General features: G+C 39.9%; 1 protein-coding gene across 5 annotated transcripts in view; it reads right to left on the bottom strand.

Annotated features, from left to right (window-relative positions):
• Positions 1–26,043, bottom strand: part of DGKI (diacylglycerol kinase iota) — a 219,082-nt gene that overhangs the window by 10,279 nt on the left and 182,760 nt on the right. For all 5 annotated transcript variants that reach the window (XM_066998132.1, XM_066998135.1, XM_048051847.2 and 2 more), the window contains 3 exons: positions 20,148–20,173; positions 6,255–6,292; positions 4,551–4,671 (listed from right to left, as the gene is read on the bottom strand). In XM_066998132.1, coding sequence (XP_066854233.1) covers positions 4,551–4,671; positions 6,255–6,292; positions 20,148–20,173 — 185 coding nt within the window. The remainder of the gene's footprint in view (positions 1–4,550; positions 4,672–6,254; positions 6,293–20,147; positions 20,174–26,043) is intronic.

The following is a 26,043-nucleotide window of genomic DNA, read 5'->3' as shown; positions in this document are numbered from 1 at the left end:
CCAGGAGACCCACAGCTATTAACCCCTGCCAGTCCCTTGTCCTGTCAGTCCCTCCATGGTAGAACCGAGGAAGAAGTGAATTTACTTTAAACAGCAATGTCTTCCATTAGCAGCATTTCTGGGTGTTTATCTGTCAAAAACCTCTTTGGTCAATAATTTGATTAAGGTTTTTATCTGTGGGACAAAAATGTATTTGGTTCCTTACAGTCGAAGAGGGAATATTTTTAAAATAGCAGTAATATGAAAAGGCAGAACTATTTCACGTCTTCCCCCAACTCTGCACTCCTCATTTTTACCTGATGTGAAGATTAATAGTGTCTGTTTTGTACTACTAGTGTCTTTTGGCTTTGAATTTCCACTGTAACATGGAGTGTAGTCTGATTATGGGATCATAGCTTCCATTTGAACAGTCTCTCACCCATGTTAACCTCAAATTTGGTAAATTTAGAAAGTAAAATAGACTATTTTATACCTTGTGCCTTCTAGGAAAACGGAGCTGTTTTCTACTTAGGCCCCTCACAAATGTCCTCCCACCATAAAACACTCTGAAAATCTAGAGATAGTAGTGAATGTCAGGCATACTCACTCTCCTACAGTGTTACTTTCTGATGGCTATCCAAATTTTGTCCCTGACATACATCTCTGTCACAGAAGAATTTGCTTTCCAGTCATAACAAAAAAGTAACAAAAGCATCTTCTTGCTTACTGGAGGATGCTGTCCAGTGGAGCAAGGACATTGAGATCTGAGGTCACAGAAATGTTCAGGATGAGATGCTCTACTAACTGACTATTCCACTAGAAGTTTCCAACACAAAATCCTAAGCAACTGTAATTAACTTTCCTCTATTCTGTTTAAAACTAATAGAGAATTCTTGCTTGTCTTTTGAGCCTCTAGAGAAGAAGAGAAAAGAAGGAGAAGATAAACCTTGGATTGTTTGTCTTGAATAATGGTTATAAATTACAAATAGTTCAGAACTGGCAGATGAAGATTCCAAGTGAAGTTTGATTCCAAATACAGATGTTGATTTAGGAGATCGTTTTTCTAACTGAGCTTCTTAAGCCTTCCCTACTTCTGATTGTGTTAAGCAAGTAAATAGTTAACTCTTTTATAATGTGTAAGCATTGGGTTGTGAGACAGTTGCTGACTGCAGCCATAAGCAGATGTGGTTCTGATACCTACTGAGTTTGGCCCTCAGTTTCTTGCTAAGTGTTTCTTAGCCTAGCTACAGACAGATCTTAAAAGGTGACCTTCCCAATACAAGCAAAGGACCCCTGATTTATGAAGGCCCTCTTGAACAACATTTAGGTCTGTGTTTCTGCCCTTTGTACACAAAGGATAAAGAGAAACTGTTTTGCAGAAACAGCAACCAGCATGACCATTCCTGCAGCAGTAAGCAGCTGTCATTCCACCACCTACTACATCGGTGCTTCAGCTTCTATTCCAGGCTTGTGCTAGTCCTCTGATAAGTATCTGGCAACACTGCACAGCGGTCTGTGTGACTCATCTCTGCTTTTTTCTAACTTGCGAAGGGTTATTTTCCTCCCCTTTAACATCTGAAATCATTCTGATCGAGATCACAGAATAACCTCTTGTATTAATTCCCCTGCATGTTTGCAGAAGGCGTAAAGCCATCACCAAAAAGGACAGCCTCAACATCACAACACCATTTTTCCTCCTTCATAAACCCAGTCTTATGGATGTGGTGTGTTTGTTGGGGAAGGGGGGGGGGGGAGAGAATTTCCCACCCCTTTACCACATTTAATTCATGCCAGTAGCTTCGCACTAGGTAGTTAAAACTCTTGGTATGGTGGGTTTTGTCTTGCTGCTTTTGTTACTTTAAAATATATTCAGAAGGTTTTCCCTGTGATTAATAATAGATTTTCTGTGCTGTGTGCTGGAGGGTATTTTGCTGTGGAACTCCCATTAATGTTAATAATCTCCAGCCATGTATGGAAAGCAGACAAACTATGGGGGAAGTACGAGTGGGCAGAGGTAATTGCCAGAACAAGAGTAAGATCCATTTTTATCAGGGGTGGGTATCAGCAGAAATGAGAAGCTAGATAAAGGGAAAGACTCGGATATTAGTAGCGTTGGATTGGGTCTCATACACTAATTAATGTTGAGAAGATGCCAGGTGCCAGAGAACGCAACAGAAAAACAAGGATATTATGATGATGATGATTCAGCAAGAGAGCTCATTTGTGACTGAGAAGTACCCAGGGTAGAAATGAGTTTCATTAATTGCTTGGTAGGGGAAGAGAGAAGGCCTCTATTAGAGTATTGTCCCATGCACTCTCTGATCCCTAGAGTATGTTAAACAAACAATGCATTTGGAGAAGCCCAGAAGACATATGTCTGGAAAGCCGCAAAAGCTTCCTGCCATCCCTGGGGATAGAGGGGGGAGAGAGGAACTGAGCTGACATTTGCTCAACCTTCTGGTCTGTCTTTGTCTAGCAGTCCAAAATCCCTCACATTTCTCTATTCACTTCAAAAATTCCCATGGATATCCTACTCACATCCTTACCAGTTTAAATGATCTCATTCTAAACCTTCACCAAAGGAATGGTAACTGGGTCAGTTTGTAAACTAAGGCATGTGAACCTAAAAAAAATCCCGGAGAGGCATCCACGACAGTGAAGTGTCACAGGTCGTGTGCACTGAGAGAAGAAACCAGAAACAGTAAAACAATGTATGTGTAATTACACCTATTTACTGAACTTAGAGGCACATATATGAACTGTGACTAATGGGATAATCCAGAGGAGTTAAGAGGTAGAGTTAGTAATACTAGTTAGTAATACTAAGACTTCTTATAACTTGCGAGAAAAACAGCTAATATTTAGATATAAGGCCAACTACACATATCTACTCTTATGGAGGTATCTACACATAAAAAAGGGCAATTCAGATCCCCCTCAGCCAAATGTCTGGGACATAGTTCAGTTGCACACACTTTGTTGTTGTTGTTGTTGTTTTGTGCCATTTGATCTCTTGAACGGCAAGCCTCGGTTTGCATTTGCAATGACAGGGATGTTTTCCTGGCCTCCAGCTACCAGTCCAGAAGGATATGGGCCTTCGACAGGCCTTGTATGTTACCTTGCAGACCCATGCAGATGTCCTGGATGTTCAGGGGCAAATTACGTTAGACAGTTATGTTTAGCTAAATGAATGAAGCACACAGGTGGCTGTAATCTGGGTCACTTGCTGGGCTCCAGTGTCTACTTTGCCTAGGATCTCCCTTTAGCTACTCAGACTAGAAGAGTGCTTTGTTAAAGAAGCTCTTCTCATTTCCATCTGACACTGAAAGAAGATAGGTCTTCGCTAGTACCTCTATCATACAAGGACAAATGAACTAGATCTCTCTTGACAGTATGGGAACTTAGACCTATAGACTACGTGACACCTGTATGTAAGCACCTAAATGTTAGGAGTCAAACTGAAGCTAAATCCCACCCCAATTAAAACAAATATTAACAGATGGATTATTGCCTCTTCCTTTACTATGAGGAGTGGTTTTTTTCTCCTCTCTGTACAGTTTCTGTGGTAACTTTCAAGCATTAGCTAACACATTCCATTTGTCAGAGACGGTCTCTGTGTTTAGTGCTAAGACTTCTGATGAATTAATATATCTGATTGTGACACCCAAAAGTCAAAATAGCCATTGATATTTTGGAGAGGGATGAGAGAATACTTACAAGAATGTTTAAAGGACTCAGAATCATATCCTGCAGAACAAGAGGATGATCACTGGACTGTAGCTCTGCATTCAGAGCAGTAACACTGTTATTGTCTGTATCTGTATCATTTTCCAGCAACCACTGAACAAGATTACTGCAGTTCCAACAGGCAGAGACTCTACGGGGTGTACTACTGCCTCAAACATATGCACACACACAAATTGTTGTATAGCCCTTATAAGCATGCCTGCAATCCCATTACTGACAAAAATAAAGAGTCCAAAGGTAAAAAGGAACATGGCAAGATCATAGACTACAAATATATATACTTAAAATAGAGATCATAATTTTTGTTACGAATCTTGAATTTAACCGAGACATAATATTGGAAGGTTGGAGAGGAAACAAGTCAAATTTAGTCAAATGCACGGTTTCCTAAGCAGAGTATTATTAAATACTGAAATAATATCAATGATAGCAGGGGCTCTCCATCGCTGTAAATGTTTTAATAGAGATTAGATGCTTTCTACAACAGATGCTCTAATTGAAAAACAAATTAGTTCAGAGGAGTCCCATGCCAGAGATCAAGCTAGAGCATCACCCTGGGTCTTCACAGCCTTACAACTGATGCAACTGTGCAAATACCTATTCTCCTCAAAAAGCATAATTACTCTAGTTTCCCTTTATCTGGAGTCATCGCTGCCATTGCTAATACATTCCAAGCCTCTTGCTCACACATGCTGCAGATGGGCATTTGGCTGAGGGTGACCACAAGGAGCGCGGGCACTCCCAGCCATGCTGTGCTGTGCAATTTTACCTACTGACACTTGGCTGAAGTACAGCTCTCTGTGGGTTTGCCCACTGTGACTCACCATGCTCCAGGATATATTTCACAATCTCGCCGTGCCCAGTCTTGGCAGCATGGTGCAGCAAGGAGCCATGGTCGGGTCCTTGGATTAACAAATTGGCTCCTTTTTTACAGCATTCTATGAACTTGAAAAAACAAATAAACAAACAAACAAAAAAAATGCACACAGAGAGAGAAAAATATGATAAGGAAGGAGAAGCAGAAAAATAAATATGCAGGCAAATAATTTTTTCATTTTTGTAGGAAATCAGTACAACAATGCAATGCGATGCGATGAAATATAATATTACTTTCAAGTCAGCTTTTAGGCCTCAATGAAAAATATCTGAAACTGGAAGTATTGACAACTATATGGGTTAATAAGACCAGGTCATATTTCCTGAATAATGAGGCATTGCTGCTCTACAAGCAGTGAGTTACTGCTTGCTAGCAATGCTTACAAACCCATGCTCAGTGAAGTTGTTGGGATATTTAAAAATATACATATTTGATAGGAAATGTTGGTTCATCTGCTGAAAATTCCATTTTTTTTCCTCACTAAGGGAGGCATACCCAAGGCAAACACTTTCTGAATAAACCAGAAAACTCAGAAATCCACAGGGAGCTGGAGTTGAGCTGCCCCAGATCTCCCTTCTCACACACTCTACCTTGTCCAGGGCCCTCTGAGGGGGAAACACTATCCAGGGTAAGAAGGGACAGGGAACACCCACTGGTTAGCTCTCAGAATTGCTGCAGACCCTGGGGGGGCTTCCAGTACAGATTAATGCAGAAAAGAGGGAGCAGCTTGTCACCGTGGGGCAATATTTATGATGTAAAACATGTGAATGAAGGCAAGAAATTTCCCTGTCAAAGCAAACGTGGGCAAAAAGCTTTCAAGAAGCAGAAACCGGACAATATTTTTATGACTGCTTGCTTGAGGAATGCTCCCTAGGTTCTGCAGCCACCACAGCCGAGGAGGAGGTATGGAAGGTGCACCTGCAGGCAAAGAGTTGGCCTAACAGCGCTGTCATTTTTACAAATGGCTCCAAGCTGGCTTTTCCCAGATAATATTGCAATCATTAATCACAGCCTTCATCCAAATTCTGGAGCATGTTTGCAAACCCTGACTTGGCTACTGAAAAACACAGCCTGAATAAATGTCAGACTTTGGGAACAAAACTTTTTAACACGGGTGCCTTTTCCTCCCAAAGCAGGGTACCAAAAACTGACAATACCAAGATACTATCCATTTTGAGATGTCCATCAGACCATAAGACACTAAACTGAGTTTTACTCTACCTGATCCTGTCACTACGTAGGAAGAAGTTAAGATGCCTCTAACAACTCTAGTGACTTGGCCACCAATATCACTACAATAAAATATCATTTACTGTGTAAGGCTGCACCAGATCTACCCGGTTCAGTGCTGCCTCTGCTAGTAGAGTAATTTCCCTGTTAGTAACTGACACATTGCTCCATACAGTGCACTATGGATCCTAGGCTGAAAGGTGCTGCCTAACACCAGATCCTATTCACTCAAATTTCACACCTCACCTGACTGATGTGTTCCCCTAATATTCAAGGTTTCCTGGAAAGGCTGTAAAATGGCATTTGCCAGCAGTCCCTACAGCAGTCTATTTATGTTCTGAGCAGAGGTGTGACATAATTTACAGTATATCAGACCTGCAAATAGCTGTGAAAACATGTACACTCAGTGCTCTGTGCTTACCTTCAGCAGATCACCAGCTATGACTGCCTGTAAAAGTGCTGTAAAAGACAAACAGAAAACTAATGTTAGGCAGAAAGTATTCTGCATATAGCTTCACAGCTGAGAACATAGCTCACAGTATATCTGGATTAAGACAAATGCCTCAATCCACTTGTGCACTCATATACTACCAAAATTGAAGAGGACCGTGGACTGACACGTGGGGAAGGCAGAAGGAAGATTGCCCATGTTGCCCAATGCTATATGGTTATCAAGGCAGTGTTTCCAATGCTGCCCTGGAACTTCATGCTTCTGTCTGAATTATTGCCTTGAAGCACTTTAGGGAATTTTCAACAGTGTTCACAGGGTGGGCCTGCGGCCCTGGCACCTGAGCCTTAATTGAGGACATCCATGTCAAACACGAGGAACCTGAAAGTCCATTCATAGTGATGGTGAAGTGGTCAGTCAGTGTCAAATACAGAGTCCCAAGTCACAGATGACTGAGGGGCAAAATAGAGCTTTCTTAATATTTATTTGTATTACAAGAACACGTTGATGTGCCACCTGACAGCAAGTCCCACCAGTTGGGTAGGCAGGGTCAAACACAGAATGGGAGTCAGCCCCCACCCTTTGTAATGTAAAGGGACGCAGAAGGAAAGAGAGACAAAGAGAGGAAAAGTAATTAAGGGCTCACAGCAAGGCAGGGCAGAGCTGTGAATAGAGCCCAGGTCTACTCACTGCCAACACCTGTTTGTCCCAAGTCCAGGAGAAAGACGTTGGGCAAGAGCCTGGGACTCTGTATTGCTCTGGGTATAGGCTGCACTCAGATAGTAACGCTACTGGTAGAAAGCAAGTAACCACCTTTTTTTCTCCTTCTTGCTATCATAATATTTATAGTAAAAACAATTATGACTAGTCTTTCTGGGAAAGCAGTTATTTGGTTTGCTGATGCAAAGAAGAAGGTGCAAAGAAAGCTTTAAACATTTGCCTCAGTTCATAACTTTTCAAGTGTGCCTAACTCCATTTCTACCCTCAAGTCTAGGCAGCGCAATCAAGTGAAGCATTTGCTCAAGTATCGTCCTTGATAAAGGTGCCAAAAACTCAAGTAGGGAGGAACAAGGGGGAAAGAAAGCCATGGTATAGACTTGCCCCTGAAAAATAACACACAGGAACTGCACAGTGTGAATTTCATGAGGAGCTTGTTACAGCTCCATAAGTGACAACACATCCAAGCTAAACACTGCAGAAGAAGGGTATGCAAAGACGACTCAACAAATGTCCCTTTCTTTGAAAATACCTGGAGTTGTGTGTGGCTTTCAATGGTCTCAGCAATGCCTAATGCCCTGGTCTCACAGCAATGGGAAAAGAAAAAACCCAGTCCAGCTAATTTCTGATTCAGGAAAGCAGGAGCTGAAATCACAGGTAATTCTTGTAACATTGGATTTTGGGCTGTTTTACAGTGATCATAAGTTAAACTAAGTCCTGTAAATCCCCTGGCATCTGTTGGGGGCTAGGGCACACTGCTTTTAGGAATGGAAAAACACAAACACCAGCAGGTAAGATAATGAACTGGAAAAATACATAAACATCTTTTCCTCAGATTTCATTTTCAGTGGGATACAGCTTTTTTTTTTTTTTAGCTTTTTTTTTTTTTCTTTCCCAGCATTTCTAATACTGGCTCTGCACAAATTAATACAAGAGCAGAATGTGGCCCTTGCACCATTCATTTCATCTTTTTCCACCTTAAACACAGATCGGATCTCAGAGATACTGTTATTGGGTGGGCTGCTGCAGTCTAGGATTGTATAATTATTCTGCTCTCCTCACACGTGTAGAAGTCAAATGAATTGGTGACATCAGCTTTTCATTGCTATCTATATCCAGTATTTTAAGACACAGTTGCCCTGAAACTACTTGTTAAGAGACAAAGATGCACTTTTTCATGCAAACCAGAGGTGCTAGTTAAGGTTAGAGCTCAGAAAAGACAGGAACGAGATCTAGAAAATTATGAAGTCAAAACAAAAGCCTAACAATCTTCTACATTGAGTACTCGTAATCAGAGGTTGGTCTGGTGATATTAGGATAAAACAGCTCTAAAACACATGCAACAAAATGAAACCAATCTTTTCCTATATTTTCTAAGCATCCAATCCAGCAAAGCATTTAGGCAGGTACTTAGCTTTGAGCTAATCACATTCTTGTCACCAAGCCTACCTTCAAACTTAATTTTAAGTGCTTTGTTAGAGTAGAGCCTATTGCATAAATGAATACATTACAGAGCAACAAAACCAACAGGCATAACAAGTAGATTAGACTACTGCAAAATAAGCCACAACACTGGAAGACTTGGAAGCTATTGAACTAGAAATGGGGAAAGGTTTTTCAGAACACTAACCCCAATAAATTCAGATGGGACTGCTGGGCATATTCAGGAGGAGGGTGAAGATAGCAAAAATCACCTGATTGTAAAAGAAGTGGTTAAAACAAGCAAGCAGATGGTATTGACAAGAGAGTTGAATGAGAAATTGGACAAAAACATTGTTAACATGCAATGCCAGGCTACCTTAAAATTAGAAACATTAAAATAAGAATGGTTTTATTTCTTCTGAGCAACACTGCACCACTCATGTAATATATAACATGAATTATGCAATTGTTTTATATCATAACGTACCTTCAGGTCTTAAGAAAGTCTCAAAAATTACTTGATTTAATAAATATTTAAATCAAGTCTTTTTTTTTTTCTCAGCTTTTCCTGAGACAAGCGTTTGTCATGACTAATAGAAATGTTTTATTAACTTTTTCATTTATTTAGCAAGCAGATTTATTGGTGATGAAATGTGTCAGCTTGACAAGACTGGAGACTCAAGTGTTCTGTCCATATAACTAGGAATCACTCAACCTGTCGTAGTGCTACACACCCTGGGCTGCCTTCTCAGCAAAGTTCAACCCTCTGTACCAGTACACCCCTACAGACAGCCTCTATCCCATCTCTTCAGCTTCACCAGCCACTCTGCTGAAACAGCCAGCAAATGTAAATCACTGACTGGGGTGATGGATCTTGACAGAGACACCTTACCTGATAGGATATGGACAGACAGAAATTCAGATTATGTAGGTAACAGCTGCTAGAGAGCAGCAACTTGGGGTGAATTTTGACACCTGGTTCTAACCACCTCTCTGGGCCAACTTACAAAAGGTGCTGCATTAAAAATAAAAACATAACAAAACATACATTTGACTCATAAATTAAATATTGAACCGTTACAAGTGAATAATGCACTAATAGGAAAAAAAAAAAAAGCCAGGTTAAAAAGGCTGCTAATTGAATTCTGGTAATTCTGCAAACTAGTGCAGCTTGAGAAACAAAAATCACCTACCAGCACATCCACATAATAATACATTTCCTGTGGTATGTCTCGTTCATGCTATTTCCATGTTAGCACACACTGTTTCTATTGGAAACAGCTATTTTTATTTCCTATTCTAAAAATAAATTTTAAGGTCACAGAGTTGTAATAAACATTTTTGTTTCCTATTCATAGAATTAACCTACAGAGCCACAGTTGCTCCCTGGTTCTGCGTATGTGTTGGCAGCATTACAACTTAGCACTGCAAAACCAGTCATTAAACATTGGGAAGATAACAAAGGAGTGAAGTATTTGTACTCAGTAACTTCAGATGCTCTGAGATACCTAGAGGAAGCTGGTCTCACAGAGCTGCCTGGATAGCCAGAAGAGAAGTAATCCTTCAGGGAAAGCAACTGGGAACTCCTGCAATAGCTCCTGTTGTGCATCACCCTCCACAGACAATAGAAGTTTTATGGGAAATGACCTCCCAGCTTGCAGTACCTAAATTAAGAGCTGAAATGAGACAGTGAGGGGATCCTTCAGGAGTGCATTATCCCAGGAGACATGCCTGATCACCTGCAAAAACGGCCAAGAATGGGCAAAATGGGGCATCCTCCTTTTAAGTACTCCTTAAAATGAGGATGATGCTCCTGGTACCAGGCAATGCTCAGGATATTTAGCAAGTTAGATAAATAATCGTTAGTGAGACTGTGATACCATAAACATCTTCCAGATTTTAACAGTCATACTGCACACTTGATTTGACCCTTCCCTGATCATAGTTGCAACTGCTGAAATCATACTAACTAAGCCCCAGTGAATACTGATAAAACCGTGTGGCTTCTTTGAAGCTATCACCATCTCCAGGGAATTCTTCAGTGAGGGTGTAAGGCGTGTCACTGGAGGGAGCAGAATTATTTAAAACTGCTTTAAAGTATGAGTACCACACAAAGGAGTTGTCATGTCCATGAATAAAATGCTGCCAATTTGAGGTATATGAATTAAATACACTGTGTGAGAGCAAAGTATTATTTATGATAATACATCTTAAAATGGGTTAAAAAATAGGAGGCTAAGCATGCATCTGAACAGTGTATAATAATAAATAAGGAATCATGCATTTAAGCACATGGGAAATTCTGTTGGGATTTACCTACTATAACTCCAACATGTAACACAGTTAGGGCTGATAAAATCGTTAGCTCTTTCAAAAGACACATAAGATAGCTGATGATCTGAAGGGATCAGGACCTTCCAGAAACTTCAGTCAGACAGTGCCTACAACTATCCATTTCATTCTAAGACACAGAACGTGGAATTAATATACCATCCACATTGTAGTACTGGGTATTTCTTTCTGGTTAGAGGCAGCTAATAAATATATTAGATGTTAGGGCTTTTCTGTCAATCCCCCTGAGTATGAATCTTAGTGTGCAACACCACTTCCTGCTAGATTTGCTCAAGGGAACTCTTAAGGATCACCTCCTCAAATACTGCCTCACTCAAACCTTGCTGAGATTATAATGATAAAGAAACTGCAGCAGAAGGTGACATCATCAAATTTCTTGACAGTTATTAAACTTAACTTGGCCTATCATTAGCTTCCAGAACATTTCCAGCTCTTTATTACTGTAGAAGATTGTGAAATTCATAGAACCAGAAATTTAAAGTAATTACTGTTTTACACATTGAGAAGTTAAAACCAGACCCAGACTAGAAGGGTGTTCTTTTTACACAGCTGGATTCTTCTGAGCTATTAAGGATCAGCAATACAAAAATGATAAGAAAACAAGCTCTTATTCTTAACTTCACACTAGTTTCATAGAAATCAATAATAACTTCTATTTTAATCACTCAAAAAGCTAAGCTCTCAAGTGAGCGTGAAGTCTATATAGATTATCATTCAGAAATACATTGTTTTCTCTATAAAACAACAATTTCCTTGTAACAGCTTTGTACAATCCAGTAAAGATCAAATCTAATACAAAAAAGTGACAGTAACATAACTTTCCTAGAAATGTACAGAACTGACCCTTTTTCTACTCTAGCCACAATCTTCAACCCTGACTGGCAGAAGGTGGTCTGTGGACTACTTGCTTTCCAAGATGACTATAAAAACCAAACATCTAAATTATACAGCAGAGCATACACATGACATATCTGAAGGGTCTGCCAGTCCCATAGACAGTTTTTAGGGATCCACAGCAAAGAAAGGTTGAAAAACTCTGCATTTGAGTTTTTACAAGCCAGTTACTTTATCCTAATATTTAATCTGCTTTTAAATTTACAGGGGGAAGGAAAAAAAAAAACTTTAAAATATGTTTGCCAAATTATCTACAAAATGGAGAAATTAAATTAAAAAATTAATAATGCTTTGTTGGAATGACTGCAAGCTTGCAGGTCTTTGATTTATAGAAAGTCTCAAGTCTTACCAAAGCTGATGATGCTTAAACATTTCTCTTTGAAGCTAAGCTGAGTGGAAAGAGCAATTAAATGTTTCTTCATGTATTTTATGCACCTGCAAGTACTGGAAGCAACTACTGGAGATAACGAAAAAGAAAAGTAAATGGAAAAAAAGCCTTGTTGGTGGAGGGGTTTCCTAGATGCTGAGAAAAACAAACAAAAACAAAAACAAAAACACACAGAAATAAACAGCTCTACATGGTTATGAGAGTCAAAAGACTAGCAAACTAAAATGTCCACAACAAAGCAAAATGTCCACTAGAAAGACTTGCTTGAACTTCTGCACAAGAAAATAACCTCTATATTCACTGAAACAGGACTTTGCATTAAGCAGCTGTCTGACTCTTACAACCAAATTTTCGTCAGCTGGGCCAAAAACCTGCACCAAGCCCTAGTAAGGGATGCCCAGTGATTTTGGAACCTATCATTACACTGGTGCGCAACAGAATGACTTTTTTCTTACCGCTGCATATAGGAAAAGCTGTGTTCAGGCGAAAAATGCCCACTTTCATGAGAACACACTGTAAAATCTGCCACGGGAATCTGCCTGAACATAAAGCTGAGTAATGGTGTTTCATAGCAAGACTTTTGGGTGTATCTGTCGGTGATAACCTTGATCTTGTTTTCTTTTTATGCTGATTTTTACCTTCACATTGAACTAAAGCTCATATATTCCAGCAGGAAAAAAAAAAAAAATATCTTGCACCAAGCAGAAGAATATTTTTCTGTCGTTTTTGAACTCTGACAATTTTGATGCTGAGCAAAAATATGGTTACCATACCAGCCTCACGTTTCAATACTTGAGAAAGAAGCTCCATTATAACCAAACGGGATATTTTGGCAGGGAATTTGATTGCCTGTAAGCCCAAAGACACATCAGCTTTTAAAGGTATTTATAACTAAAAATAATAATAATTAAAAAAAAAAAAACTCTCACTATCCCTTTTGAAAAGTTTATTCCTTACCAAAGGAGCAGTGTGGCATGGGGACTGGGAAGAGGCAAAGGTTTCTTGACTTCCTAGAGGAGTTATACCTCAGCCTAAAGACTGTTTAAAAACCATGATGGAAATAAGACAGGAAAAATATATAGAATTTAGTGATTTCTTGCCTAGGACACAGTGTTTCACATGCTGACTACAGCAAAGATTGATTGATTTTGAAACTTTACAAAACGTATCTGTTTGCTGCCACTATACAGTACCCAAAAGAAACTGATGGTAAACAAGATTTCCCCACAGGATTTCAGCTTTGGGAAAGGCTTAGGCTTCTTAGAGAATCTGAGAGTTTCAGCGCTGGTGTAGGTTGCTCACGAGAGCAGTGCTGTGAGGCACTATTTCCATGAAAGAAAACCAGATAAAGAGCCCGAGAGTTCAAAATCTTCCCAAGAGACCAAGAAAACACAATGCAGCAACCTGCTGCAACCAAAAGCTCAAAAGCACATCAGCTGAACAGCAGCCAGACAGCAGAAGTCTGACGACTATTCAGCAAGGGGAATATTATGAAGGCCTTCACACAGCATCTCCAGCTAATCCATCTGTACAAGGAAAAACGTGTGCATAAGCATACAGTCTCCTGTGGTTTAAGAGACACCTTTGAAGCATGCTGGACACCTGAATAAGTCATACTTCAATAACATTTATTTCTAGGATTGCACAAAGAGTTAGAAAGTCCTTCTAAACATTTTGGGTTGTCCTTTAGCTACAGAAGTACCGCATCCTGTGCAAATCCAAAGGAGAGAACTGACACAGTTTTAACTGCAGCTGTTTGGGAATAAAACAAAAAACTTATCATGCAAAAAACATCCATTACTCAGGTGGTTATAAATATGCATTAAAAACCTTTTCCTTTTAAGAATTTTAGATTTAAACAACACACAGTATCAAAACACTGTTTAGAGAGAAAAAAAAAATAACCACACACAAGCTTGCTGAAGGAAAAGAAAGGCCAAATTCTCACTTACACAGAAGTTCCTTCATAAAACTCTGGAAGGATAAAGAGGCTTTTAAGCAGATGTAAATTACACTCAAGCTGTCTTTAAGGCCCCATTTGCACTGTCAGCCTAGTTTAAAGGTAATTTGATGCCAATTAGAGTCCACCCTGAATTGTTTATGTGGCATTGGTGCTGAGCTAAGAGTGCAATTGAAAGTTAGGAATGGAAGTATTCAAACCCTAATGCTGAACTTTTCCTGCAAGACCATTTCAACCAGTTTTACAAAGGGAAAGGATGACCATAAGGAAAAAGGACTTCCTTTATAAATGGTCCAAAAAACCAAAGAGCAGTTGCAGATAAACTAAGTACCATCTGGCAGGCATCATGACTTTTTTTTTTTCTTTTTCCCATCCACCATTTTTATTTTTAAGCCAAGACAGGAACAATTACTGTCATTTTCAGGAGTGATGTGGTGGAAGAAAATGTCTCTGATCAAGCAAGAACACTGGGCAGGGAGACTTTGGCTGACTAATGCAGCCACTTTATCAGTGGAGTTGTATTACTTTGGCAGGAAGGGAGTTCTAGGTAAAATGATTAAGCAGTGATTTATTTTTTTATTTAAAAATAAGAAAGGGTAACAAAAAAGGAAGAGTGTAGGTCATGCTATCCATGCTATCCCTCCCCCTTCCCTAACTTGGTGGACCATTCCTATCACAGGCACTCCCATTGCAATCCCTTCAGGTTTTTGCCGCTGCAAGGCTGGCTGAAGTGCCTTTGCCTAGGAATATCTAAGTAACTCATCTTCAGCAAATAGGTCTTCATAATAGGACTAAATAATCTGAAAGTCAATTCAAGCATTTACTTGCTGGAGGAGGCTTTGGGTGGGTGGAGGGAATTGTTTTCCTCTTTTACATTAATACGGTTATCCAACCACAAACAGCATCACTGCCTCCACCAGGAACAAAACCCAGGAGTGAAGTACATTGCAAGGTTACCCAGGGCTTCTGCTTGAAAACAGGTGCCCTGATCCAGACAACACTTTCATTGCTCCTACTTCCTTCTAAGAGGAAAGGAATAAAGACAGTGGCCATCTGGAAAGAAACATTTCCCAGTTTTCCTCTACTAGTCATTCAGATGCCTACATCTGCCAAACCTCTCCCTCCCAGCTGCCTACTGATCCCTCAGCCTGCCTAGATATAACAGGAGCTGGGGTGTGGGCACCTTTTAAAGATTTCAGACTAAGAGGATCTCCCTCATCCCTAGAGGAGTGGTTTGACAGAACACTTTCTCTTGCTCTAGGTGCCATGGCTTTACATCGATCCCACCCTCTGCTGAGCTGAGAAGTGAATGAACAAATTCAGAGCAGATCCCCACACAACTGTTGGCTCAGCTGGCCACAGACAGACTTTCAAAACACTGTCCAGGAGGGCTTTCTTCCCAAAGTGGCTAATTAATCAAAATAAATACCTGCAGTCAGGACCCCCACACACAGCACTGTCTTTGATTTGCTCAGTGAAAGCATTCCAAGACATCTTAATATGTTGCTAGGTAAGTGGCTGCAACATCACTCTGAAGAATATAGCTTCTCAGTTGGAGCTGTGCAAAACCATCACTCTCTTTTGATGGAATAGAGTGTATAAAACAGAGGTGCCTTTTTTTTTTTTTTTTTTGATGATTCTACCAGCACTGAGAGGTTTAGGTTCCTCTGGAGTTATCTGCTCTTCCTTTTATTCAGGACAGCAGGATATTTAAAAAATAAGAAACACAAAAGACTCCTAAAAAGACTGTTCTTTTGCAGACTATGACTAGCAAAACTAGTGGTCAGTAACTCCAAAAATAAGAAAGGATATTGACAGTGTGAAGGCCAGCTTCCTAAGGCTTCCAGGGAGAACAGGAAATCCCCATGTGCCAGCAAGTGTTCTCAGCTCATGTTCTTTTCTGAGACTCCCACAGCCTTCTCCTTTTTCCACAGGTTCAGACTTCTCCTTAATGGGGCAGACAGTACTGGAGTACACACCATAATGCACAGCACATCCTGCCTCAAAGGGAGAAGTTCATATTGGTCAGCAAAGCATTTTCCTGTATGGAATGGAGATGCCACCACCTTCTATACACACACTTGATCACTCCCTTCCTTATAATTCATACAGCAGCTCTCTTCACCCAGAGGGGCATCCAGAGACAGACTTGTATCTCCCACCCCAAGCTTCCAGTCTGAAATTATGCCAAGCAATCCCTGTGGAAAATTCCTTTAAAAATGTTAATTTGAAGGTCACCATTTAACCCCCCCTTCACTTCTAATGTACCCCTGGCTCTGCAGAAATGCCTCCTAAGGATAAGATATCCAGACTGGATTACTATCATAAAAGCATTCCCTGACAGAATCTGACAGATCTTTGGGTGTCTCCATTTTTCTTTTCAAGAAGAAAATCACTCTTCATCTTCACCCATTGTGGCATATTATGACAATGTAATAACCAACTGTCTCCAAAATATCTCCTTTGAATATATTTGCCTCTTGCCTTAATTTCTCACTTGTGCCCTACTCCCTCATGAATTTGGAATCTAATGCAGCAAAAAGATATTAAGTTTAACATAGCAGAGCTTGCTAGAAATTATGCTGATGCAACATAAACCTATCTGCTAGAAGAAAAGGCAAAAAGCTCAGTTTCATGGGCTTCCACCCTAAGCTCCTCTCTAAACTACTATGCTTTGAATTTTACTTAGCTAGTTCCGTTTTGTCAGACAATTAGGGAATTTGGGGTTAGCTTTTCTATCTGGTCTTTTTGTGTTTTGGTGTTTTGTTTTGTTTTAAAAAGAAAGTAGATGAATTTCATTCTTTAAATGCTCATTTCCTAAATACCTGTACCAAAGACAAAGACAAAAACCTTCTCAAAATCTTTAAGAGATTTTGTTTGTTTGCTTTTGAGGCTTGGGATTTTCTATTAGCACTGTTTCCCTTTCTGTGGCAATTAAAGTGGTTCTGTTTTGTAGCTGATAAAGGTGCCTTTAACACGTGTCCACAACAAGGAGCATTGTGCACTGTTACAATTGTTCAATAGATGCCCAGTCCCAGACAGATGGTGCTTTATCCTCACCCTCTCCTCAATACAGCACAATGCGTTGTCCTGTCAGGGATTAATGGAAGTGACACTCACATAAGATGCTAATTCTGGTAGCAACTCTGTTACTACACTACAGATGCTGAAACTACTGCTTACAACTAACATGGGAAGCAGGTGCTGAACACTGAACATTGAGAAACCAAAGTGAGGAGCACAATGCAAGAACCTGTTCACAATGCAACCAGAAGATCATGGACAAGGAGAAAGAGACATTTGAAAAGGAAGACAAGGAAGATGGGAAAGAAAAACACAGAAACAGTAGGGAGAAAAAAAAAAAAAAAAAAGTACTGCAGATTAAAGAAGAAAAAACAAAGACCAGGAAGAACCAAATGGGAAGTTAATGTAAAAGATCCAACACAACAGAGAAAGTGTCTTTTCTCAGTAATGGCCAACACATCACACCATCAGTAAATCAGCACTAGAAAAGTGCCTCGTAATAGGGAAAAACAGATGAAAGAAAGTGATGCCACTGAGGTAGATTATTCTATGGTTGGATTTTAACCCGCTGTACACCCCAAAGCAATACTGGCTTATAAATCAACTTATAAATGTTTAACATGTTGAATAGGCACACAGTTGAGTACTGGTTATTAATGAAAATAAAAGCCCTAATAGTGATTCTTGGATCCCTACTCCAAGAAAAATATGCCAGTAAAAGTGTGCATAAACACTGCAAAATGCAGACAGTTCAGAGAGAAATTTTCAGCTCTGTTGTGGATTAGCTCATTTTGTGCTTAGATAGATTTCAGATCAAAGACTAATTTGAAATGCTTCCTCAGTTATGCTTAAAGTGGGCTGAGAAGCACCTAGGCTCAAATCAGCTTGTGCTACAGCACATCTGTCATGTTTTCCTTTTGGTATTGTGCTCATTTACCATGGTCTGCATGTGGCACAGCGGGGCAGAGGAAATCCAAGGTATTGGACCTCTCTTTCTGAAAAAATCATTGGGGCATGGGAAATCTCTTGTGTCTGAGAGACGTTCTTACATATTTAAATGTTTGACAAATCTAGCCAGATATGTCACAGTCATGAAACAAAAATTCGAATAACTAGCACTATCCCATCAGTAATTGGTCAAGGAGACACTGGCCTTTCATCCTACACTTCAGAGAAAGTTTCTTATAGCAGAAAGGGAAGAGTGAGAAAGAGGAGGCTACTCTGAGATGTTTATCAAGCCTGAAAAGCCAGACCCTGGCAGCAGATGGTAGATGAAAAACAGGAAGATTTTGAGAAAGAATAGAACAGCATAAAAATACTGGAAAGAAGGAATGCATTAAGATAGTAGAAAATACTGAGGTTTAAAGATATAGTGGGAAATACAATCTACATTGTCTGTTGCTCCATTAATAGATAAAAAATAAGCAATAGAATAAATAGAAGGGAAATGGAAAAGCAAGAGCAGTCTATCGCTAACAAGCTTATCCACTAAGAAGAAGATTAAGTCCTGATCTTGAAACAGTATAATAAACTGTAATGTTTCCAAATTTATTCTGAGGGCTAGAGAAATGGTAAATACTGTTAACATCTCACAAGTCTCTAGCACTTTGTATTAAAAAGATATGGTCATGCTAAAAAGCAGATGAACTATTAAATAAGAAAGCTACCTTTCGCTCACAAAGTCAGTGTGCTGCAAATCACTGGAAGTAGAGTGAGCAGCAAAGTCAAACTGCATGCATCTGCCATTCTGTTCTTGTCAGGGGATCCACCGCTATCAGGCAGTAGGAATGGGCTAGATGGATCTTTGGTCTAACTTCTTCGTCCATTTCTATAGCTTTCTTTACTAAGAAATAACATGTCAAGGAGATAGAAGAGAATTTATTAATGATGGTATGTTTGACAGCCAGTATACTGGATTAAAAAGGTCTTGGTTGAAGCCAAGGACAATGTAGGTCAATACCTAACTAGTAACCCCCCACTCCAAGCAAACATACATCAGTTACACTCTGTAGCATCTCTTGAGTCCCACAAAACCTGAATTAGTATTTTTATTGCTCACTTGTGTAGCACTCCACACATTTCCAGGCTCAGACTCCCCTTACATCCTCATATGCAATTGTCTTTGCTATTTCACATCTGGACCTTTCTTGAATAATGTTTATTGTATTGTCTGGAAATTTTGCTGATTTTGTAACTGTATAAAATTTGGATGCCAGAAAAGAAAAAAAAAAAAAGATATTTCTTTTGCAGTCCAAAATAATATTACAGATTCAGAGCTACATAATGAACTTTCCCCTCTCAATTTCAGTCTCCTTTTGCTTTTTTTTTCCCCATTCCTTGTGCAACTCTGCCAGTGTGATTCCCTCCTGACTTGCAGTATGCCTCTGGACTTCAGTATCAACACCACCTTACTTTAATGTCCTCTAAAGGGATATATGTACAACCTAGCTCTAAGAACGTAAGTTGGTCAAGTTATTAACCAGCTAGTCACTGCATTCTTCCTCTTTAGTCCATAGGGAAAGATTAAATCCTTCAGCCTTCTTCAGAACAAGCACATTACCATAACCTGCAACTCTTGAAACCTGAAAATCTCTATGATTCTTGCTACTCAAGCAATGATATTTTTACATGTAGAAGCTCCAAGCTGTGCTAAATTCCATACCCTGCTACCAATTTTATTTTTGAGGTAACCCAAGATAACTTAGGTTCAAGCCTTTAAAGCATAATCCACTCTCCTCTGTTACAAAAGTGCTGTCCTGGGAGCCATAAGAGATCAGTTCATCTTCGCTAAAACCATGTATTGTCCTTTAAGTCCATACACAACTTTCCATAGGTTCTCTGTGCAGTCATGTGAATAAATTGCAAACACTTTCAGTGGTTCAGGTTGCTTGAGCAAGATTCATTTTACAAATAACTCAGCATAGCATTAGCTTCTGCCAGGTCCAGCTAAATGAACAAGAACTTCATGTCTAGGTGTGAACGTTTGAGCAACATTGAACTTTCATTTTTATAAAGTCATTTTTGCCCAACATAACTGTGTTAAAACAGTTTCCTAGCTAGTCATTAATCTCATTTTTAATGTTATTTGTATACATAAAACAGATCTTACCTTGATCTTCTGAAGAGACTGGTGACCTGAAATAAAAAAAAAAAAAAAGAAAAAAAAAAGTCCAATCAAACTTTGGCATGAAAAGGTCACAAAGAAGGTTCAAATCGTACTGTGGGGAATTGGATATGGAGGAATTGAAAGGTTTTATTCTTGGGCTTAGTTAGAAGGAAGGACTGGAAGGCAGCTAACAAAAAATATGCAGAAAAATGCAAAGATGTTCTCTAGCAGCAGGTCCTGCAGACCGGAGTAGCCATATTGAATCATGTTCATAAGACCATAGTCTCACTATTAAGCACTCAAGCCAATAGTTTCTTTTGGATACATGGCAAAGAACTTACCTACTACTGTTACTGTCAAAAATAGCTGATGTTACCTGTTGAGAAAGTCCCGATCCCCCAGAGATTATCAAAGGGACCATAATTAAGTGCGAGCCAGGAGGAAACCTCATGGCTAGAGGTGGTGGAGGAAATAATAGCCTTAGAGGAAATTGCAGTTACTAAGGAGGCCATTTCTCTTACTACTCATAATTAATGAATTCATAATAATAATAAGCCAATGCTGCTTTCACAAAGGCAACAGAAATGGACAAAGAAAAAAAAACACAACACTCTCTGGACAGATGTAAATGCCATAAAAATAAACTCAACAGCACCAACACAAGAGTTAGAGGATACCCTACCAGTGACTTAAGCCTCTGACAATACTCCAAGAGCAAGGGGTTATAAAACATGAGGGACATCTCAGTGCTCCAGCTGATAAACAGAAGGTCCCCACTGAATTTCAGGGATCTGTATCACAGTTCCTCTCACTAAAGAACTCACTCCTCATCGTATTGCCCAACATCCATGGCAAAAAGAACATAAAGAGGTGCAAACTATTGGCCCTTCATTTTTGCCTTTGCTGTAGTAGCTTGGCTCAGAAAAATGGGGCTAATTGTACAGCCAAATCTGGGATATGCCTTGGTCATCGAGACTCAGCTTGACAACGCAGTGGATTGGACCATTGCCTCAGCGCCTCCCTGACGATTTTCAACTGCATATATAGTCTTCCCACACACGTAACAAGAAGTTTGTTCCTGCAGTGAATGGAACAACTCATGCTTCCTTTCCAAGATATATTTAATTCTGCACCAATGTACAAAACTAACAAATTACTAAAAATTTAAAAAAGTTAGAGTTGTCAACAAATAGATCAAAGCTGGCATCTGAAAATCACCTAGAGAAGGGAGAAGGGAAAATACACAAGGAACAAAAGGGGAAAGAAAATACATATATTTAACTGAGTCAGCGGGGGATAGAGAGAAAGCAAAGGGTTGGAAATCCTGGATTTAGAGGAACAGAGGAGCTGGAGAAGGAGTCTTGATCTTATTCCATAACAGGGATTTGAAAGGTAAGGTTGAAGGATCATAGGACATCAGAAACAGATATGCACATATGTGGATGGAAAGAAAAGATGGAAAGAAAAGATGGAAAGAAAAAAAAATAAGCTTTCCTAATGAGGTATGCAGAATTTTATTTTTAAAAGATAAAATTGCAGAGAAAGAGATGAAAGAGTTACAGCATGGCTGGAGCAACGGTCACTGTGAAAGGAAAAATGTGATTACCTAATTAAGATTCTGACTGTGCTAGAAGCCAATGTATCTGTATGGATCAGAATTAATTAATTCACTACTCCCATTAAATCCTCTCACTACTGCTGCACATCATAACCATGTTTCCCACTCTGTTGCCAACCAAACCAGCTATGCCCTTCAACTTCAGCCATGTCTCTGGAAATATGGTAGGAATGCAGGTAACCCAGGGGATTAGTAGGCATCACTAGGACTCTCACAGCTTTAATCAGCAAGCCAAGCCTCAGCAGAAGCCCTTATGAGGGTCAAAACTCAAAACACAGATTTTCCTACAAGGTCACACCATGCAGAATGGGCCATATCAAAAGGTGTAATGTTTAGGTTCTTAAAGATATTTTTACATTCAGGAGTCATGCCAGGGTCCTTAGCTCACATATCCTGACACTAGACCCATTTCTAACACAGTATCCCACAGTATCAGAGGAATTTAGTCCTTCATTTCATTTCTTAATTGCACAGTTTCATCACCTTTTAGATCTTTGTGTGGAACAATAAAATAAACTAAACAGTTGGATTATCCTATAATTTAGATCATCATTATGTATGGTAAACTAGATGTCACTTGCTCCTTAAAAAATAAAGAAGAGATACTATCGCAATAGCATGACTATCTCCATTAAAACATTGAAGTGAGAAATGAAAAATATGTTTGTGCACATTTAATGTGCCCAAAATTGGAATGTATTTTACAAAATACTAATCCCATTTAGTAGATCTTCTGATCCTTTTTTGCATTCCTTGAACTTAGTGGTTAAACAGTGAGTAATCTAACAGTTACTACTGTCGCTACTAGCGGTGTTTTCATTTGAAAAGCTTCATCAAGCATCTTTTCCATAGGCTGGTATCCTGAGAAAATAAGGTTTATGCACACACCAAGGTGCTCTGATTATGTGTGTATATCTCTGCCTCAACCTAATAAAATTTGAGCCAGTTGGCTGATTTAATCTATCGTTAACAGAGGGGGCAGAGAGCCAATTACTGCTTTCACAAGGAAATGCAATAGCATGAGCTCAAACTTTCTGAGGTAGCTGTGAAGACACAAAGAGAGGTTCTGAATATCTCAGCCACAGGAAAGCCTCAACAAGAGCTTCCACAATGTGTGATACCAAAGGATGAACCACAATAAACTAGGCTTCCTTTATTCCACTACTCACAGAAAGAGTATTTTGGCAAAGAATAAGGCAGACTTTCAACACTCTCCTACAATTTCAGGCCATGCATTTAAGCAGGAGGAGAGATTTTTCCAAAGCATTCAAGCACTGGCCTAACTACGCCAAGGGGAGTCTTGCTTGTAACTCTAGCATAAGGAAGTGAGGCTGCTGAGTCCTTTTAGGGTCCAGGCTGATAGTGTCGGGCACTTCATGCACTGTCTGGGCTACCCCATGCTTATGACAGGGAGGAAGGAAAGAAAGGAAGCCTAATGACCTGCTCTAAACCACATCCACTCACTCCACAGTCACAGGGGGCTTGCCTGACAGCAAAAAATCTGGTGGATGCTCATATTTCCGGTCACACATCTTTCTTTCAGTTCTTTAAGAAGTGTGAGGGATATACTGTGGCAGCAATGGTCACCAAATGGGTGTCCTGAGAAGGGTGGATTCTCAGCTGCTAATGTACACATAGTAAACATCTAGCTGACCTCTGGCAGCTGCCCTCTGAGTATGATTTTAGTTGTTTTACAGTCATAAAGAGTCAAGTTATCATTCTCACAACTTCCATGTCGTAAAAAAGTAGAGAAAAGTCAGTGATATTTCAGAAGAACTAATATGCTGTCAAGATGTGTGCCCCTACCTGGATAAATACACTTTGCCAAATGGAATCGAGAAGAAATTCCATTTTTTTTTTTTTTTAAAAAAAAAGAAAAAAACGCACAAACAAAAAACAGGAAAGGGATCAGGCACTGCAATATCCTTATCCATTATATATATATATATATATATCCTTAGCCATTTCAGAACAGAATTGCTTTTTTTTTTTCGTAACAACGGTTACTTGTTTGTGCTCTTACCTTCTGGAAATGTAACTTGCAGAAAATTAATAGTGCTGCCAAAATTAGCTTTTAGGCTCATCACCCCACCACCCCATCCTTCTGCAAAAGAAAGTAAAAAGGATAGAATGTCTATGGCTGGCTACATTTTCAGAACTGTGACATTCTTCTACCAACAATGAACTTTCACACACTTAAGTGTGAAAGGGAAGCCCAATTTCTAACATTTTCACAAAAAGGTAATGATTTGACTTCTCCCCTGCCCTGAGTTGGCAGAAGCTTTATGAAGAGCTATTGCTTTAGTGAGTAGCTAGACAAATTTTAATGTGATGATAAGAAAGCGGATGAGAAGAGAGGAGGACGGAAAGCATGTTACCACCTCCATTTTCTTTACACGCTGTTTGTACCCCTCCTTTTGCTACAGGTCCTGCAATGGCATTCTCTTCCTGTTGCAGAGTAGCAAGTTCTGCTCAGAAGAGATATCAGCATTTGCAAGCCTCAGTCTGCAATGGAAGCTGCACTTTGCCTGCTCCACCATTCCTTAAGCAAAAAAAGCAGTACTTCCTGTTCGTACATGAGATGTGTAAAGCTCTCCCAGTAAATATTTAGCAACGCACAAAAAAGCCTGAATAACAATGTAAAAAGCCCCCTAATCATACATTCATGAGATGCTTCCAGGAAATCGGAAGACTTATGGTACTGAAGGCATGAGATGTGCCCACCTAAAACAGCACTGTACTTCAGAGTTCAGGGTCTGATCCAAAGTACACTGGAATCATTCCACTCTTACAGGCTTGGGATCAATTGCTGGCAAAACTCTAATCCCCAGTATAGCCAAGACAGCCTTCAGCATCATGCAAGCCTTCCCCAAACAGCCAAACACTTGCAGCTGTTTCCCAGTGCACTCTCCAATGTGCAAGCACAAGATTTATTCAGCACTAGAGGGATGGAAGAGGGAATATTCATTTCCAAGGAAGGCAGGGCAGGGACTGTCACAATTTAGAGCCTAGTCAACCAAGGCTTAAGAACCTAGAGAAACACAGCCAGCCTCCAGCAGATGAATTCTAACAAAATTGCAGGAACTGGGTACATTATTCATGAAGACAAAAGCCTCTGGAGAAACAAACCCAGAGCTGATGTAAAGCAGCTATTTTAATCAATAAACCTGTAGCAGAAACCATCTGCACCAGGTCTATTTAAAACCAGCCATTTAGAATTTAAAGGCCAAATAACAATCCATGCGCAGCAGTTCTGCTGGGTTTTATGACCATTCCTCTTTTTCCCTGCTAAAGCAATGTATTTCTGCAAACTTTCTCATTCACTCTGACAATACCTGCCTGTGAGCAACGGAGGGGAAGAGCTTTTAGATTAAATCCACTCCTCCTCATTTTTTGAGTACACCTCTTTGGAACTGACAGTGGCATCCCTGTGGCACTTATTCACATATTCTCCAATTGTAATGAAAGAAAAGTTTTAGCACATTAAGTATTTTTCAAATAAACGTGAAGAAACACCCTCATTCACCACTCTGCATCAATCCCTCTGGGACTTGCAAGTTCCCTGCAGCCCTTGCTGCAGATGGTTCCTTGTGTCTTACTGGCAGAAAAGCAGAACTGCTTGCTTTCCTGATCCCTCATCATTTCCTACTTGGAGAGGCCCAATAAGAGTTAAATATAGTGTTCAGCCTGGACACCACTATTTTGTTCGATGGCACTTAATGGAAAATACAAGTCTAGGAATTACTGAGAGCTTCCCCATCTTTCCACTTTCAACCTACACATGCCCAATTCTGAGTGACCCTGCCAGGCTGGAGGAATGGGTTAGCAAGTCCAACAAAGGCAGATGCAAACCCATGCGAAAAGGCAGGCTAGGGGCCTACCAGCTGGAAAATAGCTTTTCAGAAAAGGGCGTATGATGTTAGATGACCACAAATTGAATGTCAATCAACAACGTGATCTCATGACAGTGGAGGCCAACTGTATACTGTGCTGTACTTGCAAGAGCATAGACGTAAGGTAGATGGAAAGGACTTTTCCCCTCTACTCAGTACTTGTGAGACTGCATCAGGTGTATTGTGCTTAGTCTGGAGCTTCCCAGAACAAGACAGACATTGACAAACTGGAGTGAGTATCACAAAGATGGTGAGGGCATATGAGGAGAGGCTGAGGGAGCTGGAGTCATTCAGTAAAAGAAGAGAAGGCTCGGGGGAAATCTTATTGCTGCCTTCAGCTATCTAATGGGAAAGTATAAAGAAGCCAGAGCATTCTTGAAGTAAGAAG

This window comes from Anser cygnoides, chromosome 1 (genome assembly GCF_040182565.1).
Source record: "Anser cygnoides isolate HZ-2024a breed goose chromosome 1, Taihu_goose_T2T_genome, whole genome shotgun sequence".
NCBI classification, from domain to species: Eukaryota; Metazoa; Chordata; class Aves; order Anseriformes; family Anatidae; genus Anser; species Anser cygnoides.
The sequence above is the reverse complement of the archived record's forward strand: the minus strand, read 5'-3'. Positions and strand labels throughout refer to the sequence as shown.